Source organism: Dromaius novaehollandiae, chromosome 1 (assembly GCF_036370855.1).
Source record: "Dromaius novaehollandiae isolate bDroNov1 chromosome 1, bDroNov1.hap1, whole genome shotgun sequence".
Taxonomy (NCBI): domain Eukaryota; kingdom Metazoa; phylum Chordata; class Aves; order Casuariiformes; family Dromaiidae; genus Dromaius; species Dromaius novaehollandiae.
This window is the reverse complement of record NC_088098.1, coordinates 139,495,808-139,509,414: the sequence shown is the minus strand read 5'-3', so window position 1 is coordinate 139,509,414 and position 13,607 is coordinate 139,495,808. Positions and strand designations below refer to the sequence as shown.

Genomic DNA, 13,607 nt, shown 5'->3' with positions numbered 1-13,607 from the left:
TTGAAGATTCATTGGGCTGGAGAGGAAAGTAAGTGGGATCATGACTGTAGCCTAGTGCTTGTGCTGGGAAGGAGAAAGCAGTGAGGCTCTAACCCTGCTGGTGTATTTGACATTAGCAGGCATCAGGTAACATGGGTGGAAGACCCTGGACCTGCCTTGCTGAGGGCGGCAGCAGAGGGACCTGGATGGGGCTCTCCAGTGTGGTGTGTGGGTCCTGCTGAGCACATTCTGGACTGCTTCATGCTGTTGTCCCTTGGTGTGTCCCATAGAGACCACTAGTGCTTAATGTGCAGTTCAGCATCACGTTATGTGTAACTAAAACTTAGGTGTTTTGGTGGCTAGCATTATGGAGCATAAGCCTCTCCTGAGTCTGACCTGCTCTTAGCTCGGCTTGGTGCATGACCTGCAAACAGCAACATAATGCCTGTAGGTACCAGTCCTTGTCCAGTTTGCTTTTGCCATCAGTTTGCAGCATGCAAGACACCCAAGGTGTATGTGTGTGTTGATTTTCTGCTTAGTGAAACAGAACCAGGTTGTAGAGTGGAGTCTAATCAGTTTGTGGTGCATGCATACATACACAAGAAAAAACTATTGGATTTTCTCAAATTTCTTTTGTAGTCTGTAGTCCAGAAAAAAACAAAAATCACACACAATTCACCGTTATGCAAAATAGAAAACTCTGGCAAGAGTACCATAGATAACTATTCATAAAACACTTAACACATTGCTCTCGTACACATCACAGAGAAAGGGTTTCCCGGTCTTGCAGATGGGGTAACTTCCTCACAGAGATTTGAAGTAACTTGTCTGCAAATGCACAGCAGATCAGCAACAAGGACAGCAATAAAAGCCAGTGCCCTGTACTGCAAAACATTGCCGTCTTCCCCCATGAAAATGATTTGCTGCCTCCACTAGAGTCATGAGAAGAGACATGATAGAACAGATTATTGGCTTTTCCAGTGCAGATATATCAATCTTACTTTAAGCTGAATATTTAAAAAGGTTTTCAGTGAGACATACAGCTGATGAAGTTAAAGATCCCAGTTGAGGGGAGAGTTTTTCAGGAGTAACTACAATCTAGGGTACCTCCCTTCTGATAGCACAACTCTCTTCTCTCTGAATGTATTTTTCTTTGTCACAGTCCTTGAGCACCATACTTTTCTCCCTTAATCCAATCATTTTCTGAGTGAGGGGATAAAAAGCAGTCCTGGGAACTAAAACCCAGTGCTGCAAAGCTCAGCAGAGCGTGGTGCAAACCAGAAAACTGTGCAGCACTCCTGTCCCTTCAGTCCTGGTTTGGAGCTCTGTGGCAGCAAGAACAGCTTTTCCAATAGCCACTGGACCCAGGAAAAGTCACTTTTTGTTTTGTGTATAAGGGAGTTATAGGGAAATTGAGGGATAGAAGCTATACATACTACTAAACTGATAGCCTGGTTTCCAAAATCTCCTGTCTTCTGAATGCTAGCTTCTTACCCAACATTCTCTAGGGTTTCTGAATTTTAGCTAATTAAATCAGAGCAGATTTAGCAGAGGGGCATCCTTTAACAAAGATATTTCAGCTCAGCCTGAAAAATGTGAATGAAATGCATTCTGTAGCCTGCAATACTTCACACGTGCTTCTTCTACATCCCTGGCATTAACTAACCATATTTTTTGGAGGGATCTTTAAGACCCTCTGGAAACAACAAAGAAAAGCAAGTTTAGCATTTTTACCCTGTGCCGATTTTGAGTGACGGGAGTGCAAAACTTCCACTTGGAACTTGCAGGGAAAGAGCTGGGCTTTTCTTCCCTTTCTGACATAATTGAACTGAACTAATTTTGCTCAAACTTTCCAAGAAAACTCAAACTGAGACCAGACTCTGGATATTTCCCACCAAAAGGAATTTGCCTCAAAAGGGAAAAATAACCTGGGAAAGAGCGGGGAGCAGGCTGAGAGCACAAAGTGGCTGCAGCCGATATGTTACCTAGGTAGGATCCTGCTTTGGAGGCGGGAAGCTTCGTAATTCAGAGGCTTCCCAGGGGAAGGACAGGAGAGAGGGAATCAGGCCATGAATTGCTACTACTGCTGCTCCTGTTGCCAAAAAGGGAAGGGCAGTCCTGGCAGTCTGTTATTTACTCCCATTCCCACTGTGCTGCCAAGGACACAGCTTGTGCTGGCCTTTGAGCTGCCATGTGTGCTGGGCCCCTCCATGCCTCGCTTTGCCTGCATTTCTGGCCAGCTCTGCTGTCACTGCTGTGCTCGTGCCATTAGCACGTGCAGCAGTTGAGAACTAATGTTTGGAGACTGTGGTTCAGTCTGGAGCAGTCTTTTGTGCCTCGATTTTCCACCTTTTATCCCAAATGTTTTCCCCATGCCCTTTCTTCCAGGACATCTCCCCTATGATCTGATGCCCTATGTTTTTTGAGCTCTGCTGTGGCTTCATAATTTTTTCCATAGAGGTTACTTGGGGTAAAACTACACATCAAAGATTTACTGTATTTAGCTTGCCTGTCCTGTCATAGCAGGAAACTGTGGTAACAGAGCCATATATGAAAATGCTGCAATATTTTAAAATAATTTTCCAGACATTGCAGCCTATCTGCTATTGTATTTTGGGAAGTGGTAGAAATTTGTTGTATTATTTACTCAAGTATGGGAGCCCTGCAGTTAATCCTAGAATGATAAGAAATTAATTTGCCAGTTTTAATCCCTTTTTCCCTCTGTATTTTCCCAATTTAACTGTTTTCTACTTCCTATGTGCTTTATTATGTTTCTAAAATCACCTGTAACCGGGTTCTGAGGTTGTTTCAGTTTCTGACAAGAGGACCTTGCTCTAATTCAAGGCCATTTTAACATTTTTCAAAAAACATTGTCAAGACAGAATAAATAATTAATCAACCAGCTTGTTCAGTCTGAGGCTTTTAAAATGAATAGTCTCAAATTGTCTGTGGATCTTTTTCAACCTGCAGAAAACTGCCAGTTTAACTCACCAGTAATTCAGCTTGCTTGCTTTTTCTAAAGACATCTTGTATAGCATTACTTGATAGCATTTTGCTTCTTGTTTAGAATAATGTTTCATAACCCTTTAACTGTCTCCTATATACCGAGTGGAGTGAGATGTCATATAGCTGTTATTAGATCATCTGCTCATATGTGTAGTTAGTTCTTGATATGGAAGTTTTTTTTTTTTAAAAAAAAACAAAAACTAAGATTTCCTGTATCATAGATATGGACAACTTAGTTTTCATAATACTTTGAGATTCAGACTCTGGAACTTAACACAAATATCTTTTATCTCTAAATATCGAAGAAGTGACAGAAACTAAGAAATGAAATATGAGGCCTTTCTTTTCACCTCCAGTATATGGCAGTGTAGATCCCAGTGGTGCTACACTACATGATACTCACAAAATCAGGTATTTTTGGAATAATCACGTAAACAACTATTTGAATTACATTATCTGGTTATTCATATCATCACTTGAACATTATGAAATGTTCTACATAGAAAGTAAAAGGCTAAGAATGGCCACAGCCATGGCTTGGCTTCAGTCCCTTTTCTTCTTGGAGGCAGCAAGACACAGCCTTTTCTTGCTCGACTTTCTTTGTTACTGTAGACTTTTACACAGTTGTTTTTTGGGGGGTCTTTTTTCCTCCACCAATTTGGTGAGTAAATCTAAGTCTCTTTAAAAAAGAAAATAAAATTCTATTGACCTTCAAACCCTTATTTCATCCCTTTTTGTTTATCCTCGTACACTCTTGTCTACAGGTGTCTGCAAAGTGCTTCTACCAACGCTGATACGTATAAATGATATATGAGTTTTGAATACCTTTTTCATGGTATTTGGAACAAATTCTAAACATCTTTGATTTAAACCATCTCTCTGTTGCAAGGGCATGACATCATTAGCTGTTTATATGCTGACCTTACGTAGAAAACCATGTTAGCGCCTACACTGGAAGATTGGGATGCAGCCCTATTTCTTAAGGTTGACATCTACAATATCTAAGAAAATGGAATAAATTATTTTTCTGTTTCCTCAGCTCATCCAACCCTTTCTTTGAATGAGTAGGTTTGGTGGGAGCACAGAGAGCTGCAGTGCAACCTGTGTCCATCTGCTAGAGCCACACTATTTATTTCCTCTTGCGCATCCATCGCCACCCACGGAAGGCTGCTATCTTTTATGGATAGCTTGTTCATCTTCATATGTTCCTGTCACTTCCCTGACCTCTTTTTGGACCCTTCTGCCCTTCTGAAGCAGAAATGTCCTTGTTGATTCATCTAACGTGGCCTGCAAAATTGGAACAAATGCGTCTGATCTGGACAGTCCATATCTGAGAGCATGGCCTTGAAATCATAGAGCCTATCTAGATGCAAACTATTGTAACTGACATTTTGGAAGCTGACTGGTGAGGTGACTCGGATAGGGACTGTTCTAAACATGAACAAGACATAAACAATAACATGCTGATACAGAGCTGGAAAGCATCCACCTTGTCAAACTGGACTTGGAGATCCCCAAGGGTTCTGTTCCTTTGACTGACTTTGGTACTGTGTATCCTCAAACACTGAGAATCATCAGAAAATTTGGTTGGAAGGGAGGCCTCTGGAGGTCTTCTAGTCCAGCCTCTTGCTGAAAGCGGGGCCAAGTTTAGAGTTATATGGGGTTGCTCAGGACTTTGCCCAGTCAAGTTTTGAAATTCATCCGGGGTAGAGTGTATGTAAGGTCTCTGGACAGCATTATCCAGTGCTTAGCCAGTCTGACTGTGGAGAATTCTGCCCCCCCCCCCCCTTTTTTTTTTTCATACATCCCAAAGGAGTTTCCTTTGCTGCAGCTAGTGACCATTTCCTCTTGACCTTTTACTGTGCACCTTTGAGAAGAGTCTTTCTCTGTCTTCTCTATAGCCCCCTTTTAGATAGTGGAAGTGGAATTACATTTCCCCATTCACCTTCTTGTCTCCAGGCTGAACAAACCTAGTTCTCCCAGCCCCTTCTCCAAAAGTTATTTGCTTCAGATCCCTGATCTTTTCACTGTACTTTTTATTCATCTCTTTCAAAGTGACCTTGTAATAACTTTGCTTACTGATTTTCTGCACTATTTCGCCTATTTTCTCCTGCTAGGTGATACTGGAGGACTGCTGTGTAACTGCTTTCTGTTCTGAGATCACTTTCCTGCACAGGCCCTCAACAATATCCTCTTCTGACTTGTGAGGCCTTCATTTGAACCTCTTTCTGAATGCTGACTTCTTTAGCTTACTCTGAGGACAGCAGTGATCTCCCAATGATCTAACAAGGCCTATAATTGGAGAGCTCTCTGTTTCCATCTGTATGACTAGGTGTAACTCCCTTGGGATGGAGGATTGATGGAGTCTGGTAGAGCACCCAGGTCTCACTGTGGTTTGATCCCTTACAGGCTGTAGGCAGGGTATGCCTGAAAGTGTATGAACTCTATCTCACCTCTGAAGGGTCTACAAAGATTATGGTCACTAGGCAGCAGAAGCATTGTGTTTCATGACTGTAGGTTGAGACAATGGGTCTGTGCCAGGAAACGGAAATAGTACAGTAGTCACACTGAGCAGTTTGTGGCAAGAAGTGTTCATGGCCGTGAAACTGGAACACAATGTTTGGCTTTTTTGAGCTAACAGTACGCAGAACAGTCAATGTAAATATCAAGGCCCCAGAGTGTGACAAATCATCCATCACTATGAAGGAGTTTTGTGATTTTTTTGCCATTTAGTAAAATGGTAAGATTACATTGTTCATAATCAGATCCTATGAAAAATAAGTCCTGGGGGTTTTCACTGCCTCCCCCTGCCTTTACACTGTGCAGTGCATGCTGTCATATCACATAGTACGAGCAAAACTTATCTGACCACCCATTCAGATCAGTGGTGTGTTCACTTCTGGTGGTGTGATGATTAAAATGACTGTAAATCATTTAAAAAGCCTTGCATGTGAAGTAGAACCTCCCCCGGTTTCACATTGTATGTATATTAGCACCACAGAATAGAAAGCCCTGAAGCACACTGAATTCTGCTTTTGCGTGTCAGCTAACTCATGCCACATTTGGTAGAAATGGAATAGATGATGCTTTGGATGTCCTGGAAAAGTCACGCCAAACAAATATGAATTAAGGAACTTGCAACACTCTTTTAGGCTTCCCCTTTCTTCCCTCAGCCTCTTTCCAGATTTATTTCTTCCTTATGCTATAGCAGAATAGTCACTGAAAGAGAGATCCATCACTGCTTTTATATTGTTATGTTTCACATAGTAAAACCCACGCTACTATCTTCAAGGAAAGCAGCATAAAGATAAAAGCATATAGGTGGATGCTCATCCACTGGAAATATTTTAGGTGTTAAAATAATTCAGTAACTGTGATCTGTTGAAAGTAACTTGAAACTTGTTGGAATTACATTAAAAAGACTACTGCCTGCTTCAGTGCAATGCGTCCAACTAAAACAGAAAACAGGATGAAGAGAATGTAGCATGGAACTAGCAGGTCTACCAGCAATAGGCAAAGGCCAAGACTTTTGCTTTGATGGCTGTTCAGCTGGTTGTTTCCCATCAGTATACTTTTCAGCCTCTGTGAACCATGGGACGTTTTCGTCTGTGCTTGCCATGTCAGATATATTTCAGATCAGATCAGTCAACGTAAAACCTAGAACGTCAATTCACTGATATAGCTCTTCTTTCTATGGCTTTTACATTCATACATGCTGCAACAGTGCTATAAAGCTGAGAGGTTGTCAGTATTTCCATTATAAATGTAATTTATCACTCTTCCATAAAGCTTAGCTCCAAGCTGCAGTGTGTCATACAGCTGGTCCGAATCACGAGAAGATGAATTTACTCACTAAGACACCTGCAGAAAAAACATGTCCTTAAATATAATAACAATACCACCTTTTAGTCCTTTAAAAATAATAAAAAACGAGTGAATGTAACAGAGTAGAACTGCAGTCCGTGCGGTACCTACTGTGCTTGTTTGTGTGTCCCAACCTCTTCCTGCTCACTGTGTTAGTATCCTGGGCCTATTTGCAGGCACTAGTCTCTTTTTTTGCCTGTTTTCATAGGAGGCTTCAGTGATTAAATACTTTTAAATTATCTGGCTTCTTACAGTTATCAAGCCTCATGGACTCAACCTGGTGCTCGATCTTTTATCCTTACTTCCAGCTTCTCTCATGCCACATCTCAGCATTTGTAGGGCAGTGTTTGCTTCTTTCTGACTTTAAAATACCAGTCATCAAATGCAGTTAGTTGGGAGATCTGGGAGTGAATGTCAGGTTGACCTGACCCAAGGTCTCTGGAAGACATCTAGGGGCAGTCAGGAGACGCTCAATCCCCAGTCTAGCACCACGGCCTCTCTTGTGGATCGATCCTTGCTAGGACCTTGCTCCATCTACAGGACAGCAGTTGTCTAAGATAGGTGGAAAACCAGGGAAATTCACTAATCAGACTCCTGGAAGGAACCCTCTGAGTTGAGGAAATACTTGGTTCAGTTGAATTTCTTTGTTTCCTCATTCGGCTTTTAGCAAGAATCTATTTACAGTTATTAGAGTATTGGGAAAAAATGCTCAGTTTTAGATGTACTGAACTATTCAGTAAAAATGAAAGCTTACTGTTAAGAGCTGAAGAAGGATCTCACCATATTAAGTCACAGGGGATAAAATAGCAGATATACGCCAGAGTCAATAAAGCCAGAGTAATGGGGAGAATGACCCTAAAAGAACATAAAATGATAGGCTCCAAACCAGCCACTGTCTCTCATTAAAGATATCCTGGAGTTATAGCAGACTCCTTAATGAAAACATTGGATGTGTGCCCTAGGAAAAGCTGTTGGAATGCCAGAAATTACTAGGAAAAGAATAGGGGACTAAGTAGGAAACATTTGCTATTACACAAATAATCAGCACCTGAAAAAGTGAAAAGGACAGCAAGGACATCTAAGATGAAGAACGACAAAGGGACAAAATGCATATGCTAAGTAGTTACCCAGCAATGTAGAAAGAGTCAAGACTTTTCAAAGTGTACAGTTTATCAGAGAATCCAGATCTCCTAGATGTTCATGCAGCAGGAATAGTTAAGAGTTGCACTCCTTACTAATTCTGCATGTATCTGTGTTGCAATGTTTTCTTTTGGATTGTTAGGGTGAGACTCATTTGATGGGATGTGGATGCTTATGGTCTGACGGCTGCAATCAGTGAATGGAAATTGGCACTGTTAGGGAATAATTCACCTCATTCTAAAGTAGATGTCTGAAAACATCAGCTAAATTGCACCTGAAAAGAGCTTCTCTCTCCTCATCAGCTATGAAAGGAGTCTAGATTCCAGTGTCTAGTTAGAGTCTAGTGTAGATTTCTAATGTTAGATGAGACAACTCACATCAGTAATGCTCATGCTTTTGCCATCAATCAGAGTGGATTGCTCCAGTACACCTGGCTACAATCCATCTTTGGATGAGATTCATTTGCCCTTAACCTATGTGCATTAAACTAAAATATCTATGACTGAGTTATTTGTGTTAGGCTCAGTACTGCCAGGAGAGGAACAAGCATCTCTAGAGGACAAGTTAGCTCATCCTGAAATAAACTTTAGAGATGCTTTGTCTCAGAAGCCTAAGTTAGGTGAGATAGATAAATGTAAAATAAAGAGAAATAAAGAAATGTATCTGGTGCTTTGCACTTAGGACATGAGATGGGAACTCTGTAGTATTCAGTTCACAATTGCAATAGCCAGAATTTATTTACTATAACTGGGACTTTCATAATGTGATATCACATCTCTACTTTTAAGAGTATGGTATTTGAAGTGAAGTTTAAGGCTGATAATCATACAGCTGCAATTTCTACACCAAAGTATCAGAAAGCTACCTAGAGTCCAAAATTTGTTTTCTAAGTCTTCCATGGCCCTGTGGTGTCTAGGACTTTTCTCTCTCCCCAAACATCTTCTGTAGCACGTATTTTTGGGTAGATTCAGGCTGAGATTGTAATTATCCTACATACTTGTGGTCTGGCCTAGTATTATCCATCACAATACTGTCATGTGTTGAGCCTTGGCAACATACTTAAAAAGCTTTTTTTATGTGATATAACCAGTGTTTTGGGTAGTTTTCTCACAGCATTAAGGAAAAAGGCCAATACTTGCAGTACATCAGTTTCCAGAAGTTTGCTTGTATTATGGGGGGAGGGAGTGGGGATTGCCTAGATGCAGACAAGCAGTCTGAACTGCATATTCTTTGCAGGTACTTCTTCACTATGCAGAAATAATTGGTTGAAGTAAATGGCCTGCAAAATATCAGTGCAAAGTCTTCCTAGCACAGTGGTACAAAATAATAGCATGGTCTAATCCATTCACCTGGTCTCAGCTTCCTGTTCCAGTTCTCAGTCATGGTTTACAAGACACTGAAGTCAAGATCCAGTTGCAACTTCAGCTACCTGGTATCAGCCACAGCATCCCACCTTCAGACTCTCATTTCCTTTAGGAAATGTAGGACTGTGCTCTCATTTATTTTGCTAAGTACTGTTATTTTCAATTGTCACTTCTTTTAACTGCTGCTTCTTAAATTGTGTCAGTCCTGTGGCAGATTATTTGCACTCAAACAGCGCTGCATGAGACACCTGCTCCGCATTTGGTTTCCTTCCCCAGGCTGTGACTCCCTTGCTTGCTTCTCTTTCAGACAAACAAGCCATGGTGCTTGGAGATTATTTGATTTCCGCACTTAAAAGTGCTTCTATAAAATTATAATAGTGACCTGCTGTTTGCCTGGAAGATAATGCTTTTCTCAGCTGCTTGTGCTGAGCCCATTGTCTGTGTAGTCCAAGAAGTCCTATCCAGCAGAGTGCAAAGAAGCAGGCACTCACAAAGCCGAGTATTGATACTTGTTATATCCCTGAAATCACCACCAGAGAAAAAAATTAAATGGATAGGATTCAAGTAGAACAGCCAAAAATTAAAGGGGGGAAAAAAAGAAGTAAATAAAGAGGGCTGAGCATAGCAACAGATTAGGGTTCATGGACGGTTGATTAAAACTTATCTGCCACATCTTTGCTGATTCAAAGATCCAAACTATGTACATATGAAATCACCATGTCTATATCAGAAGAAAAATACAGGTCACAGTATTTTGTATTGTACTAACCTTATCAGTCACCTGCAAAAGTTATCTTGTATCTCTCAAGGAGTTAAAGACTCTGCAGAGTTGGTTCTCTAAAACGCCTAAAGTCTGTATCCATCATCATTTTTTTCTTGCGTATTAGTGTTGATGTCATGCTATCCTCATCTGCAGTTAGCCACTTTTAAGCTAGCCACTTTAGATTACACACCCTGGATACTCTCCCAAAGACCCAATTTCCTAGATACCTGTTTTAGGATGGATGTGATTAATTGCTCTTTAGAGCAACACATCTTTCTCTGTCCCTAGAGGCAGCTTAGATGGCTGTTACAGTCTAGACACCAAACTGCCAAGTGGCTAATGTTGGATAGTTGGATCCAACCCTGTGTGCCTAAATTACTTTTTTCACTAGATTCTTATGCTAATAAAGGCTCCTCTCATCAGGCATGATATCAGCCTTTTCTGGAGTCTGTCATATTAGTGATTACTTTGGGACCTGACCTTTCAGTAAAGGAGACTATGTCACTTTTGCACCTAGCCAGATGTTGCTGAGGTCTCTGTGGGAGAGAAAGGTATGGTGGTTCTGAGTTAATGTTTTTATGCTTTGCTTATAATCATTGTAAAAACTAGGTAGAATTTGCAGGGCTTCAGAGCAACGGGCATGGATATTCTAGTTCTTCCATATCTGTAAGTTTGTAAACCCAGAGACCATCTCCCCAGGAACTTCTGGGCTGAAAATGTCCTCTCGGCCTGCTTGCTAGAGTGACTCTAATGGCTCTACAGTGTGTCTTATTTCACAGCCTACTCTAATCTCCTTTCTATCAAATGCCCTCTGGAAGCTGGCTGTTACAGCTTGGGGCTGGTTATCTTTACATTTCCTCTTGTGCTCTAGTAGGACATGTGGTGGCTGTTTCTCCTCCTACTTTCTTAAAAGCAAATAAGGTATGTTGGTCTGTGAGACAGAAGGTAACCACCCAGGTTCCCCCAACAGTAGTTCTGCTCCTGGCCCTTGAGAAGAAAAGTTGAAGATACTGCCTTTCCAGACCCTATCTGGAGTAGATATGTTCTGTTCTCAAATTTAGCCTTTTAAAAGAATCGTTTTGAGCAGTGGGTGAAATGTATGTCAATGCAGGGAAAAAACAGACAACACTGTAGTATTATGAGTAGCAGTGCCATGTAAGTGCTGTGTAATTCTGATTTGCCATGATGAGTAATAAATTCTAGTGAATTATCATTTGTTTTCTGAGCTAATCACCTTGCCTACTAGATGACCTCCTAGCAGGCAGAGCACTTTTTCAGGCATGTGATCAGGATGTATCGTTACAGAGGAGCCCTTGAACCATCCTGGGTTTTGGGGCTCTGTTTTTGGGATAGCTGGTAATTCTGCCCTTTGACGCTGTGCTTTTTGTATGTGCTTCTAAGGGTTTGCTAAGCCATTGGAGTAGTCTTTAGCAATATACTTCTCTTAGTGGCATTGCATAAATTTCAATAAGTGCCTCCTAGGAGTGTTGACCGAGGCTAACTTGACTTTGTGGTTTGTTGTGGGATTTTTGGAAAACTTGATTCTGAAGTGTCTGGCAGAGCTACATGGATTTATTGAAATGTTTGTTCTTCCCCCACCTACAGACCCTAATATGGTTAATGCAGGAGACATGAATGGTTCTGGCAACCTGATGGATTTTTTGGATGAGCCCTTCCCTGACGTTGGGACTTATGAAGATTTCCACACCATTGACTGGCTGCGAGAGAAATCACGTGACACTGACAGGCACAGAAAGGTAAAGGGAATGGGCTTTAATGCATCACAGCCCCTGAGTTACAGTCATCCTAACTGTGGAAAAACAAGCAAGTTTCCAGAATTCTTGCCTCCTACCTGGTTGTATAATTCAAGTAGGATTTATGAAAACACGTATGTGGTTTGTCTTGAGTTTGTCAATATGAAAATGCTCTCTGTCACTTAATCAGAATGAACAGGCGCATCTCTATATGTGATTGGGATTGGAGGGAGTAGGGAGCTGAGGAACTGTGCAGTAAGTAAAATAGTTTTCATTGTAAACATGGTATAGTGAAACTGTGTCAGCCTGAATCAGTAACATGCATGCGTGCGTGCGTGCGTGTGTGTGTGTATAAAATATATATACACTATATATATTATTTCAGATTACAAGCAAAAGTAAGGAATCCATATGGGAGTTCATCAAGAGTTTGCTTGATGCCTGGTCAGGATGGGTTGTAATGCTTCTCATAGGACTACTGGCAGGTATGTGTCTGTTAGTTAGAGCTGTGTGCAAAACCATCTCACCCAGATTTGCTGCTGTGCCATCTGCTTCTTGTTTTCCTTCACTGTCTGTGTGCTGATGTTTCAAGCTAAAAGATCGTTATGCATCCATGTAGTTATAGTACTTAATGAAAACACTCACTTGCAAAGTGTCTTGCTGAGTGACCTAGAAAAAAATGTTATTCACAAATAAAGGGATTTTCTATTGCTTTTGGAAATATGTATCTGAGTGCTTTACCCGTGATGGACTATTTTGACTTTCCCAACCTTTGAGTCACATCAGTAAATTTTATTTGTTATGGTTTTTAACTTGTCTTCAGTTAATTTAATTCTGTAAGTGCATATTATGATATGGAGAAAGTGCATATTATGATTATGATGTGGAGAAAGAGATGGTGGTTGTGTATGATCAAAGGGAAGCTTTGTAAACTGCTAGATTCACTGGGTTATCTTCTCTATAAATGCAGAAAGGGAGAATACTTAGTTCCAAATCTGCTCCCAAGCCAGACAGACATTACATTTTTAACAACCTGCTCAAACTCAGATGGCAAATTCATTAATTTCCTGAGTTTCTCCTGTCTCCCACTCAGTTTAGCACATCTTCCAACTTGGAAAGCTGCACTTCCATTACCAAGTTGAAACAGCTGCTGTTAATGTTTTTTATGATTTTTTCAGTTCTATCAGGGCACTCTTGTATCAGGCTGCTCAGTAACAGCATGATGCAAAGTTTCACACAATTTCCACCCAGGTGGAAAAGTGTGAATTTTCCAGTGTGAATTTCTTGCTTACCAACAATCAAGTTAATACATTTATTATAGCTGTTTAAAAGTTTGAGAATTATTAGGGAGGTTCTCAAGAAATTATCATTCCTGAAGTGACATTTTGGCATTTTTTGATGAAATATGTTATTTTGTGATTTATTTTGTGGTTTGATGGTTTAGTAAGGCTTTTGATGCTGTCTCCCATAACATCCTCATAGACAAGCTGAAGAAGTACTAGTACTAGGGCTAGATAAGTGGTCAGTGAGGTGGATTGAAAACTGGCTGAACCGTCAGGCTCAGAGAGTTGTGATCAGCAGCACAAAGTCCAGCTGGAAACTAGCCATTACTGGTGTCCACCAGGGGTCAATACTGGGGCCAGTACTGTGCAAAATCTTAATTAATGACCCGGATGATGGGCTCGAATGCACCCTCAGCAAATTCACATATGATACAAATCTGTGAGGAATGGCTGA

General features: G+C 40.9%; 1 protein-coding gene across 2 annotated transcripts in view; it reads left to right on the top strand.

Annotated features, from left to right (window-relative positions):
* CLCN4 (chloride voltage-gated channel 4) overlaps positions 1–13,607 on the top strand; it is a 49,748-nt gene that overhangs the window by 4,564 nt on the left and 31,577 nt on the right. The window contains exons 2-3 of one of the 2 annotated variants that reach the window (XM_026117254.2): positions 11,722–11,873; positions 12,256–12,355. In XM_026117254.2, the coding sequence (XP_025973039.1) occupies positions 11,730–11,873; positions 12,256–12,355 (244 nt within the window). In that variant the 5' untranslated portion in view covers positions 11,722–11,729. Of the gene's footprint in view, positions 1–11,721; positions 11,874–12,255; positions 12,356–13,607 lie in introns of those variants that run through there. The other variant, XM_026117271.2, reaches the window with a different exon arrangement.